Source organism: Schistocerca americana, chromosome 2 (assembly GCF_021461395.2).
Source record: "Schistocerca americana isolate TAMUIC-IGC-003095 chromosome 2, iqSchAmer2.1, whole genome shotgun sequence".
Lineage (NCBI taxonomy): Eukaryota > Metazoa > Arthropoda > Insecta > Orthoptera > Acrididae > Schistocerca > Schistocerca americana.
The window spans coordinates 703,617,876-703,631,349 of NC_060120.1; the positions used below are offsets into that span (position 1 = coordinate 703,617,876).

The following is a 13,474-nucleotide window of genomic DNA, read 5'->3' on the forward strand; positions in this document are numbered from 1 at the left end:
ATGTGAATGAAAGAGTCTTAGCTTTTTCTGGTTCTACATAATGCGAAACGGATGAGTAAATCTTTAATTCACAATTCTTGTTACTTTGTACAGCAGTTCGATAAGGCTGAAGATATGGTTGATTGCGCTGTTGAGTATTTGATTCATGATAAGAGTATTTATCTGTAAGCGCTAATGTTAAGCACAGCTGTCCACAGTTAGCGTAGAGCGACAGCAACTCTTGAACAACATGGGTGTTCTCACGGCTCTTCACCTACCAACCATAGTTCAACTATCTTTGTTACCGGTCTTCATATTTGTAAGTAAATAAAATCACGCAAAGCATGGCGCATATTTTGTTTTGTAATACATTTTGTGTGTTAATCTAGGGAACCTATGTGTCTTGCACCGCAGTTTAAGTGCCACAGAAATAGCTGTGATGTTAGCTAATAGTATGAGGTAAAATACTGTTAGGGCATAAATTATATTTGAGGAGTTTTATCTCTGTATGTACTGAGAAGTTAACGTTTGTACAACAGACTCTGAAAATAGCCTCATTACTTAAACTTTTCTAAGAGAGTGAACAAGTGTACCTTCTCTCAGCATTTCAGCCTACATCAGGAACATATTGCCAGTTGGCCAGTGATTAAAGCGTTGTATCATCGCTCTGCCGTGGATCACGCGACCATCGCGAGGCTGCATATTATTTGGTTCACGTTTCAGTTTTGTGATGTTTGTAACGTTTCTTTTTTGGTTGATGATTCCAGATTTTTTATGGATTTTAGGAACATCTATACAAACGCATCAGGATCATTATTACTCTTTTTAGAGAAATTCGGTATGTTTATTGTTGTAATACAAGTCAGGTCAACACTGGAAATCACGTGAATTAGTCCTGAAGACCACACATCGCCGTGTATTGATAAGAGTATTTGTTGGTGCAGTCCACACGCACTCAAAACAATGCAGCATTGAGACAAAGGATTGAAGGCTGCAGTCGGTTCGGTTTCTACTACAGGAGACTGACCAAACTGACTGACATCTTACTGCATGGAGAAATGTGTGGGTGGCTCGGTGGCTAGGCGGGCAGGTACCAGACTACAAATCTAAAGGTTCGGTGAGCACTCCCCAGTCGTTACTAAGACTTTTATTTACCGCTTCTTTGACATCTGAAAGTGTGTCTTCTGTGCAGACCATGCCATATTGCACAGTGCGGTGTTCCTCTTTCATAATTGTTTTTTATGAACTACTTATGTCATAGCTTTGTTAGTCTCGATGTCAAAATTTGAACACATGGTGATGCTTGGGAACTTGGGGCGATGCTTTTCTTTTACTGCTCTTAATATCAGGAGCATCTTCCTTTCCCGTTAGTAGGTCTTGACACTCTCGTTGCATGACACGGAAGCGTTGTTATGTATTTTCGAATGCCTGAGGGTAGATCAGAACAGTTCATTTCCGTCAGAACGTAGCAATACCAACCTCCAAATTTACACTCAAACATCCCAGTTTGCGCTCCACAGTTGGCCAATAAAACAGCATGTCGCATATACTGAGCCATTTCCTGTGTGACTCGAATGGCTAGCCGAGCTGTGCCTCTCCTCACCCTCCCCCCCCCCCAACACCCCAACCCTCCCAACACCACGTTACAGGAAACGAGGGACTGTCCTCAAAGGACACCCAGACGCTAGTTTTTAGACTCACTTTTCCTGCAGCCTCCGATGTGTCAGTATGACTTCCCTAGGAACACGGTTTGGGTATAATTCAGGTTGCTTTGTGTCAATTAGAGTTTCATTATACGAGTATATGTGATAAAAAAGTATTTGCACTTTCATATTCAGTTGATGATTAAAAACGCTTTTTCAATAGTGTTCGCGTTTGGACACCAACAGATTCATGCATAACTTGAGGTTTTGTTGTGTTACATTCAGTAGTATCTATCCATACCGCCATATCGCGCTATCTGGTCATAAGATCCGTGTGATCGATTGTGAGACAATCTACTGGTTCACTTTCTTCATCAATTTCGAGCATCCTGTCCCACGTTTCTTCCGATAGGTGGTCTTGCTGATCCATTGCATCAGTTTCATAAATGTCTTTTCGGGGCTTTTAAGGGACCATAGTACATGGTGATTCTAAATTAGTTACCAGAAAGTAATATGAAATAACGCAGTAGATTTACTTACTTGAAATAATTTATTATTAGTTCAGAATCTCAAAGAACATGAAGTTCGTTTTAGCAATGATACCTGTAGCTTCCTCTTGTCACACGGTACGTATCCCATCAGATGTCTGCCATCGGTCTCTGTAGCCATGAGGGACCTTGATCTTTCCCTCCATGTGCCACACAACCTGTTTCCGTAGCATGCTTTTATAGTCTTTGCCCGACGGAGAGCAATGTGGTACTCCGTTCAGTAACGTCTTCTTACAATAACTGGTGATTTCTTTCTTGGTACCACAAGCAACCCGTTTCACATGTCTCCATTGTTACCGCGGCCACGCACTATTCGCGCATGACGAGCGACTGGAGCGACATTTGGAGGCGTATGATTGAAACTTGTGATCACGGCGTGTGATGCGAGGAGCTCACGGAGATCAATCGGTATGATCAGTCAATGGTTTGGAAATTATTTGTTGTTACTTTCAAGTAACTACGAGGGTAATGTGACAAGTCTGCTAAAAAAGTAATTAAAAATGTTTGTTTCGTAAATAAACGACCTTTCTTCTCGATATAACCTACTTTGAAGGATATACATTTGGTCCAGCTGTACTTCAGCTTTTTCGCCCCATCGGAAAAATAGAATCCGTCGGACCCTACAAAATACTCGTTCACTGCAACTGTAACTTCCTTATTTGATGCAAATTTCTTCCGAGCAAACCGAAGTATCAATTTAAGGGCAGGAAAAAGTCACTTGGGGCTAGTCTGATGCATGGGTTGGATGAGGAACAAATTCCAAACCCAGTTCATGCAGTTTCGCCATAGTGGTCCCTGATAGGTGGGAGTGGTGCATTAGCATCGTTTAACGAGAAGTTTCTTACTTGAAAACCCCTGGTTTTTTTTCAGCCAACGCAAGTTTCAAACGATCCAATAATGAAACATAATAGGGTCCAGTTGATGTTCTGCTTTTTTTCCAAATGATCTACGCGGATTATTTCTTGGGTATTCCAATTAGCAATGGCCATCATGGTACCACCTGACAAAATGATCTTTGACTTCTTCAGTGCTCTTTCATCAGACTTTGTCCGTTTGCTTTGTGCTGAAATGGAATCTTATGTAATGAATAAGTGGATCTATGGGAGCTTATCTCCAGTTTGGTTCACCCCTTACAGTCACCAAAATACAAATGCATACGAGAGATGCCTTAAATTCCGATATGTGTAAAGCGTCTGTGTTATTAAGGAAGCGACTGTTGCAGAACCCAGAAGCAGGAACCACCGGCAGGTTTCCTATCAAACGGTTGCAGGGGCAACAAAAAATTGATTTTCAATACTTCGCCTAACTCCTGACCGAATTTAAAAACTTAAAATGCTGTCCCAATTTTCCCATTATGAGGTTTAATCTTCTCTTAAAATTTTAACACAATAAGATTCGTAATACACCCAGAAATTGTGTTTTCGCCTTGAGGCAGCGTACTTCGCGGAGCGCATATCACTGCACTTTATTCGTCCAGTATTTAAAAATGAAACCACTTGGCGACTTCCACCAAACTTCACACACAATTTAAAACCTTTACGTAATCTTTATCACTGACTCCCTCCACAAAAGGATGGAAGGAAAAATGTTTATCGCCTACTAAATCTTCGCTATTCACATAGTAAAACTACTGCAACAGGAGTGACGTTTCCATTTATTGTTTCATTACTCTGAAGATATTCGCTAAATTCTCAATACAATGTAGGTACATATATTGCTGAATTTACCTACAAAATTATTTCGTGGCACGACATAAAGGCCGACCGCAGTGGCCGAGCGATTCTAGACGCTACAGTCTGGAGACGCGCGACCGCTTCAGTCGCAGGTTAGAATCCTGCCACGGGCATGGATGTGTGTGATGTCCTTAGGTTAGTTAGGTTTAAGTAGTTCTAAGTCCTAGGGGACTGATCACCACAGAAGTTAAGTCACATAGTGCTCAGAGCCATTTGAACCATTTCTGAACGACATAAAGTTCAAGAGATATGCCGACATATCTCTGCTACCTTCCTCAGTACCCTATTATTGGCAACACCTTACCTATACCATCATTACTTACGACTAACTTACTAATTTAAAAAAATCATCAGTGGCATCATTGTTTCTAATTATATGAACTGTTCTGAAAGCGATCTTTCTGTATGCTGCACTGGATATTGGTGTTCCGTCCAGGCCAAGAAGGACGCTTCTCAAAAGCCTACCATTCGTTTTGTGTTGACAGATTCATAGTTTTGGGTAACAGTTAAGTTACTTTGATAGTTACTTACAGCCTGCCCATTGACAATTCTGTTCTTGCGTTCGTCAAATGTTTCTAAATCATATCGACTCTTTCCCAGAGATACTCCTTATCTTTCAGTATTTCACTAATTGAGTGGAACTTTATGTTGCCAAATATAATTACGAGCCAAGGCAGCATGTTGTATATTCAGTCAAATGAAACTATTAATATTTTGCAATGAAAAAATAACTCTTTTTTTACTATACTCAGGGACTGATGTACACTCAGCATCAAGTCACTAGGTATATATTGCTTGAAAATATTGTCTAATCTGTATAAAACTGTTGAACATTATTGTAAATATCTCTCGCCATTTTATTGGGTCAAGGCACTGCGCTAAAGCTCAAAACCACAACTTTCAGTATACATAGGTACTGAATGTACAGTGTGTGACCTATCAATTTTTGTGACGTATTGGATATTTAACTGCTTTATGACACGCCTTAATATCCTGTACTACACAATTAAAGGCACACGTTTTGAAACCCCGCAATTGTCCGCCACTGCGGCGCAAAAGTTTGAAACTTGCCTCAAAGCTGTCTACAACCTTCCTCGGTGACTGTGCAGAAGCGCGACGCCTTGTGACGTCATCCTCGGTCTCGAAGATACCTCAAACATCAAGTCCGCAGCTCGTGGTCTCGCGGTTGCGTTCTCGTTTGTCGAGCATGGGGTCCTGGGTTCCATTCCCGACGGGGTCAGGGATTTTCACCTGCCTCCAGATGACTGGGTGTCTGTGTTGTCCTCATCATTTCATCATCATTCATGACAATGGCGAGATTGGGCTGAGTAAAGGTTGGGAATTTGTACGGGCGCCGATAACTGCGCAGTTGAGCGCCCCACAAACCAAACATCAACATCATAATCATCAAACAGCAAGGTGTCGACACGTGCGAAGAAATGGCCAGAGCTCAGAAGTCCTGGTGATGTGTAACGTGGGTTACTGATGTCAAATTGGCACTAAATTTCATCTCCTTTCTGCCCCTGCCGCCGTGGACCTGTCTCGCGATGGGAAGGTTGTCACATTCCGTCTTATTTACATATCAACCCTTCTTTTGACTTCTCTTCCACTGAGGTCAAATCCCCGACGCTCAGCGTTGAAATAACTCGGTTTCCTTACGAGTGGCCGAGGAAAACATTTCAGACACACCGCCGCTCAGAATTGACACAAAAAGGTCTCAGGGGGTGACACAAAGGTTGTCAATGAAACGACCCCCTTCCCTGGGGCGTTGATTCCCACATATTTCGCGCTCGGAAACGACAGTTGACATTCCGATGAGCGACAAGACGACGTTCCAGCCAAACTTTATCACTGCTGACACCCCCGAATGTTTCAGCTCTTTCTCTAAGGACACTTTGGGGCTGTATCGCCACTCAGCGTCATCGCACCCCTGTGGAGTGGAGCGATCGCAAAATTTGCTCTCGTGTACATGTTGGTAACACTATAGACTGTTCAGAACCTCTTGCCGAAATTTGAACGTGGTCGAAAGCAGCAAAGTGGGCTTACAATTTTTCAGCCTTCCAGTTTCGCGCCCTCCTGTGGCGTTATTACGGGTGGTTGCAATACTGACACATGCATGAATACAACAGCAAAGATTTTCTCTTAGTTTCTCTAAAGCCAAGCAATCCACCACCCCAGTTCGGCAACACTCTCTTGGCACCCGCCCACGTTTACTGAGAACTTTAAAAATTGGAAGGAGAAACAGCATTGGTCGTATTTGTTTGTTTTATTATTCGCAAAATCGACTTTCGGTCACTTAGTGACCATCCTCACTGCTGTAATATACAATTAAAATTGGTAGGCACTGGTATCAACAAGCTTAGAGCGATCACATAAACTCTCTAAAAGCACATTTTTAAAATTATCGGTAAATGTGGGCAGTTGTAACCGAAAGTATTGCCGAACTGGGGGGCAGGGGGGGGGGGGCGGAAAGGAGTCTTAAGAGGACACAGTCCACCACTCCCTTCCCCCGCTTCTGTGATACCCCCATGGGAGGGCGCAAAATAGGAGGGCTCGAAATACATAAGCACCCATTTCCTACTCTGAATCAAGCCAAAATTGGACGAATGGTTTTTTAAACGTCCGGAGGCGCTAGCAGTGTCAAAGGTTGTCGAGAAAGCCATCCAGCTGCTCTTCGGAACGTGAACTGTCGTTTTAGATCGCCCAGGGGAAGAGAGTGGTTCCATTTACGCCCTTTCTGCCAGTCCATGAGGCCTTTTCGTTTCGATTCTGAGCGGCGGTGGGTCTGAAATGCTTTCCTCAGCAACTCATAAGAAAACGGCGTGATTTCAATGTTGCATGTCACGGTTCCGACATCCGCGACAGAAGCGCCAAAAAAGGGTTGAAATTTGGGACATTGCTATTGTGTAACAGGTTCACCGTGGTGCTGGGCCATATTGTGGTGAAATTTGATGGATATGCGACATCATTTATCAACCTTACACATCAACTAAACTTATCTCTGACCGTTTTTTCTCTGTGTCGACACTTTGCTATTCGAAGGGCAGTCGAACCCGGGGGTGACGTAGCAGTGCGCCACATTTTTGCACGTTTACAGAGAAGGGTTATAGGCACCTATGAGCGAAATTTCAGACTTATGAGTGGTAATGAGAAGCAATTATGGCGGTTTCAAAAGAGCGGTCTTTTAATTGTGTTGCACAATACGTTTATATCTGCAAGTGTAATATTAACACGATACATTGATGTCCTCAAATATATTTATTAATTTCAGTTTTCCCCACGTTCACTCTTCCTTGGAGCGCATTTCTTATGTTCTTTCCGTCTGTTGCAGGCCCAAGAGTACGTAACTGTGGAAACGCAAGAAGGAACCCTGAGGGGTCAGATATCTAAAACATACACAAACATTCCCATGTATATGTTCCAAGGCATTCCATATGCGGAGCCACCAGTTGGAGATCTCCGTTTTCAGGCAAGTTAATTATCTGTTCTTTCATCTCCTGCATAAAAAATGTATCAAAATAGAATAGAAGTTACAGTCTGCATGTCTCTTATGAAATGTATTCACTTAACGTTTAAAGAAATGAGATACCGTAATTTATTAGTTATTTTCCTTGAAAGATAAATTTATCAAGTCTGCATGTGTGTATTGCAGAATATTGTCACATAGCGTTTAAATAAGTGAGGTATCACATTTCACTGGCTAATTTTATTTAACCGCACCCCTCACTAAGTGGTTATTTTGGCCTTTATGAAGACCTTTGGTTTGTAAACGAGGCTGTTGAACGTTTGTGGATTAACCACGTCAGGAAACAGTATACGGAGGGATGGATTTTACTGTATACGATCCTTAATAGTCAAAATCACATTACTATGCTTAAGACGGTGTAAAAAAGCCTCCGGCGTTCAAAACAGCTTCCAGTCGTCTCGCAGTGGGTAAATACACAAGACCTGTATTGTTTTCAAGGTAATGTTGTACCAATCTTCCTGAAAAATATTTTTATATGCAGGTAACGATGATGGAGATGAACAGCGATCGCGCACTGTTCTCTCCGAAGTACACCAGAAAGGCTCAGTGATACTGAGATCCACTGACTGTGTAATTCTTGTACTCACAAAACCAATTGTGGACGTTGCAGACTGTGTGAACAGGGGAACACAACATCACCACTGGAGAGTAAACATTGTACCATGGGATGGAACTGATCAGCGAAATGGTAATATAACCCCTGGCAGAAATGCGATCTTGCAGAGTAACCATGGAGTCTCTGGAATACCACGATATGGCTGTCCAAATCATCACCAAACCCCCTCAGTGTTCCACTCTTTGGACGTAAACTCGGCCAGAAGTTAGAAACGATGTGAAACAAGACTCATCTGACCAAATTACAGTCTTCCACTGCTCCGTAGTACAGGTTTTGTGTCTTCGGCAGCCCGTTCTTCTGTTATGTGTATTTGCATCACTAATGAGAGCGTTTGAAACTCCAGCTCGCCCTGCAATTTCCTGTTTATGGAACTTTCTTCATGTTGTTTTGGTGTTGCAAGGGCTCGCGTGTGCAACATTCAGTTCTGCAGTGACTTTTGCAGCAGACGTCTTCTTATTTTTCGTCACAGTCTTTTCAGTGACTGTCGGCCGGCCGAAGTGGCCGAGCGGTTCTAGGCGCTTAAGTCTGTAACTGCGCGACCGATACGGTCGCAGGTTCGAATCCAGCCTCGGGCATGGATGTGTGTGATGTCCTTACGTTAGTTAGGTTTTAGTAGTTCTAAGTTCTAGGGGACTGATGACCTCAGATGTTAAGTCCCTTAGTGCTCAGAGCCATTTGAACCATTTTTTTTTTTTCAGTGACTGCCCACCACGATCATTCCACACCTTATTTCGTCCACTTTGTGACTTTGCAGATAATGTATTCCCTCTTTCCCTGTATGCGATATGAATCTTCGATACCATGCCTCTTGAAAACCGAAACATTTCTTAAACGGCCTGGAACATCGATAGGGAGTGGAGCGCCGGGTTGTTTACGACTGAAGGCGGCAAGGTTCACACACATCTATTTTTTCATCATTTATTTATTTTTTCCAACTCAAATTTCATTAAAAAGAAAATATTGATGTCCGTGGCGTGTGGTGGCCGCCATACATGACGACCTCCAGAGTTTACAGGAAGTATGGGAAACGGGAGAACACTTACTCTGAAACAGAAATCTGAGTAAGCAACTTGGTCTCACTTAAAGCAAGACCACCACTGGCCGGCGACACTTGAAATCACATCAGTACACTCAGTTGAGCATTGTCATCAAGCTTAATCAGAACAGCATTAAATAAAAGTTCTGTTTTCAGTAAACATTAAACGTGATAGCAACGTGCATAATGGTTCAAAAGCTAACAGTGACCATCAATAAGTTATACGTTTAAGATTTTTCCACGTGCTCACTTAGTAATAAAAGTCACTAGATATGGTAGACATAGTAGCGGCCGCTCTGTTAACTACACCCACACCTCCTAACCTAGATCGCTCACTTATTATCTTTACTGAGCTTAATGTTACTAGAAACTATGCCAGCAGGCACTTATGGTAAACTGTGACTAAAGTAATCGGCAGTAGCCGTAGCTTAAACTAGGCTTTCAGTTTAGGAATGGGACATAACCCCCTTAGAAATAAACAGGCACTAGTCTGATCAAGTAACTAAACAAGCTCTAGTTTGATCAACACTAACAGTAAATCTGAGCCTCGTTCTTTAGAACCAGATAGACTTTGGCTACCTTACACGTGGAAGCACATACCACACGAGCACCAACAATTTGTCCACTATGGAATGCACTTACTTTCCTCACAATTACACAGAACACTGTTCTGTCAACGACTGACGCCTATAAAGGATTCTCGACACAGCACAGGTGCCGTGTGTGGTGCAATAAAACGGTCCAACCTGCAGGCATGGCCAGCATCTGCAGCTATGTTAAAGCACACTTTTCGTGCAATGTTTCCAAATTTTCTTCCACCTCTGGTATATGGTCTACTGGACATCCCGCAATGGTTCATAAAGCCAGTATCTCAGCGAGGTAGGGAGTAGTGTATCATGTCATAAAACCGCCCTCAGACAAGATGTGAATCCGTACGTGAACGTGGATAGTGACGAGTAGACTACTACATTTACCTCTCTACCCCGGAAGCCAGTGCACAGTGCACGCAGGGGTACTATTATCAAAATTATTGATTTATTTTGTCGTATTCTATTTGGGTATAGACCAATAGAAAAATGACTATTCGTGCGCGTCTCGTATGCACTCTTATCTTTCAAGTATTGTTCTCACGATCTTTACACGAGATATTCGATGGTAGCAGAATCTTCCCATAATCTTTCTTACAGTCTATGTGCTCTTTATTTATCCAACAAAGTATATGGAGAACAATACTCTCTTCCAATATTTCTCATTTATGTTCCCTGAACACTTCTACTACGCTTTCGTATGGACTGTACCTACCTATAACGGTCATAGGAGTGCCCCTTTCGATTCACTTAGCATCTGTTATCATGTCTACTTGCTAAGGTCTGCAGTACTATATCACTGGTGACGCTGCTCTCTTGTACACAGTTTTCTCTAGGGTGCTTTGCACTCTCCCAGAATCACATGAACGATTACATGGACATGATCTACGCCCGCAGTACTCTCGAACGGCTATTGTCTACTACGTATGACATTTGAACCATACACACATATTAGTATCGAAGGGCCCGAAGTAGGTGCGTTAAATGTATTAGCTCTTGTCGTAGATGTACAGAGGACAATATAGGTATATCAGTTGATTCAAGTGTATTTAATATCTTAAAAAAGATCATTAAAATATTCCATTCTTCCTCATAGAAAATCTCATTGACTATAGATCCAAGCAAGCAAACAAAGTTAACTATATGCGTGACCAAATGTCTAAGACAGATAGTGAAATTTGAAAAGCAACACGCTGCTACTGATCATGTTCCTATCTTTCTTCGTAGATATCCTCAAAGTTATTATTTCAAATTTCTTTGACTCCATACCTTGTAAATTCATTTCTGTGTAATCAAAGTGAAATTTTTGATGATGCATATGTTTTTTTCTAGACATTTTAACCTTAAGATAGAGTAAAATTTAAAACCTCTTGAGTCCCAATAATATATAAAAAATTAATTTTAAAATATTTCACGAAATTGACCTTTATCATAATAGCAAGCAACTGGCAAAAAGTAAGCTATCAATTGTTTTAAGGTGGTTGTTTCACTTTGGAATATAATGTTAAAATTTTTCAGAAAGTTGACATTTATCAATGCAAGCAATGAATACGAGAAGAAGTTGACAGAAAGGAAACAATCAGTTGTTTTAAGAAGGTAATTTCACTTTGGAACCACTGGGATGTACAGTTTTCCTGTAAGTAATTTCGTATTACTTAGATACAATCCAACATCTCGAAACTTCAATGAACTCATAATGCCGAAAACAAATTGTAACGTCAAATAACATGCGGGAATTGGTCTAAAATTTAACAAATTTATATACGTAGTACGTACTGCCCCAATGCTTTCATTTCGTAACCACACATAAAACAAGCACTGGAAACTTAGATTTTCGTTACAATAACCTTAAATATTCTCACTTTCACTGTCAATGATCTCCTCAACAAGATCATAATATAAAAAAAGCGACAATCTCATGGAATCACTAAGCAAAATCTCGGCGGCGACTTTTGATTTAAACTCTGTGAGTGCAATGCTTGCCGATCTCTAAACAAAAGGAATTCATACCAAACCGACACGTTTTTAACACATCTTTAATACGCCGATGCCATGAAACATCATGTTTTTGAATGTTGTCTCGTTTGTTCCTCGGCCTCCATTTTCGTGTTTGTGCATATACAGGTTGTGTAAGTTATCTGCCGTCTTCAGCAACTATAATAGAAGTCTTATAAAGGCCAGACCCATTTCACTTTATTTTAAATCATCTTCAGTGTTCACTGTAACAATATGGTTTTGTTCTCTTACAATTCCGTTTGTTATGATCATTAACAGTTCACATGATTTGCTTATTACTACAACCAGATTTTATTCTTTTCATTAATCACGGTTTGATATTTTTAATTGCATTCTTCTACGTCTTCCAAGAGTATGTCTTTAGTTTCGCCCATAGCACTTTTCCTGCACTTAAAACATTGACTGTTCTGTGTTGGGGAGTATCACTGTTACCACTATCCTCACAGAATTCGTGTGTTTTCTTTTCTTTTTTTTTATGCTGTGGGATGTTTGTCTTTTGGTTGTTTTGATAGTGGCGGAAGCATCTGTTATCTCCCTGTAAGTGTTCATATTCTCTGGCCTGTGTGTGTGTGTGTGTGTTTTAGGGAGGGAGAGAGAGAAAAGAGAGAGATAGAGAGAGAAGTACTTAGCATTTTAGCAAGTGGGGTGATTAATTGTCTGTTTGTGTGCGTGTGTGTGTGTGTGTGTGTGAGGGAGAGAGAAAGAGAGAGAGAGAGAGAGAGAGAGAGAGAGAGAGAGAGAGGAGATGGAACAAGAGAGAGAAAAAGTGGAAGTAATTTTTTTTGTGTGTTTTTGTTTGTGTGTGTGTGTGTGTGTGTGTGTGAAGGGAGCTAATAGGTCCTTGCTACTATGTGTGTAAGTTACTGCTTTACTATGGTCCATTCTCTGCCTCGTGATGACTGGGTGTTGTGTGTTCTTCATCATCATTTCAACATCATAATTGACTCGCAAGTCGCCGAAGTGGCGTCAACTAAAAAGGACTTGCTAATACGGCGGCCGAACTTCAACGCATGGGGCCTCCCGGCCAACAATTCCATACGGTCATTTCATAGTTGTGGATTATCCAGGGTTGGGATGTTACCTACTTCGTGATATTATTTTGTGGTGTCTACGGGTGTTCTTCTTTCTCAACAATATTTTAATAAACTTCCTGGCAGATTAAAACTGTGTGCCGGACCGAGACTCGAACTCGGGACCTTTGCCTTTTGCGGGCAAGTGCTCTACCAACTGAGCTACCCAAGCACGACTCACGACCCGTCCTCACAGCTTTACTTCTGCCGGTACCTCGTCTCCTACCTTCCAAAAAGGCAAAGGTCCCGAGTTCGAGTCTCGGTCCGGCACACAGATTTAACGTGCCAGGAAGTTTCATATCAGCGCACACTCCGCTGCAGAGTGAAAATCTCATTCTGGGAATATTTTAATAGTTTAAATAGCGAATGGCTGCTAATGTTTGCTCCGTTTTATCATGAGTTTCTTTTGTATTATTGGTTTTTGAATTTGGAAGTTTTCTTGTAGATGTAGGAAATGTTTCTTGTTGCTGAATGTGCCTATTTTCTTGTCTTTTCTGTTGTGTTAGAGTGGTATTTTTCTTGCCGGAAGTGTCCTCCACATGTTGAATGGCTGGTGCCATTATTTCCATGCTTTATTGTGTTCGTTAAACATTATTTCGAAAGTTCTGCCTGTCTGTCCTAGTTGTGGAGCATAACAGCTGTTAATCTGGAATTGGTAAACGCCAGATTTTTGGTGAATGTCCATTTGATCCTCCTTTGTTAGACGTCAAGCTTAAACAT

At 41.5% G+C, this 13,474-nt stretch overlaps 1 protein-coding gene and 1 non-coding gene across 2 annotated transcripts in view; one reads left to right on the forward strand and one right to left on the reverse strand.

Annotated features, from left to right (window-relative positions):
• Window positions 1-205: 205 nt before the first annotated feature.
• LOC124596285 (esterase FE4-like) overlaps window positions 206-13,474 on the forward strand; it is an 83,592-nt gene continuing 70,323 nt past the window's right edge. The window contains exons 1-2 of the mRNA XM_047135377.1: window positions 206-298; window positions 7,235-7,372. Coding sequence (XP_046991333.1) covers window positions 230-298; window positions 7,235-7,372 — 207 coding nt within the window. The 5' untranslated portion in view covers window positions 206-229. The remainder of the gene's footprint in view (window positions 299-7,234; window positions 7,373-13,474) is intronic.
• Trnal-caa lies at window positions 12,853-12,927 on the reverse strand. The gene has a single exon. It is a non-coding gene; the product is annotated as a tRNA-Leu (tRNA).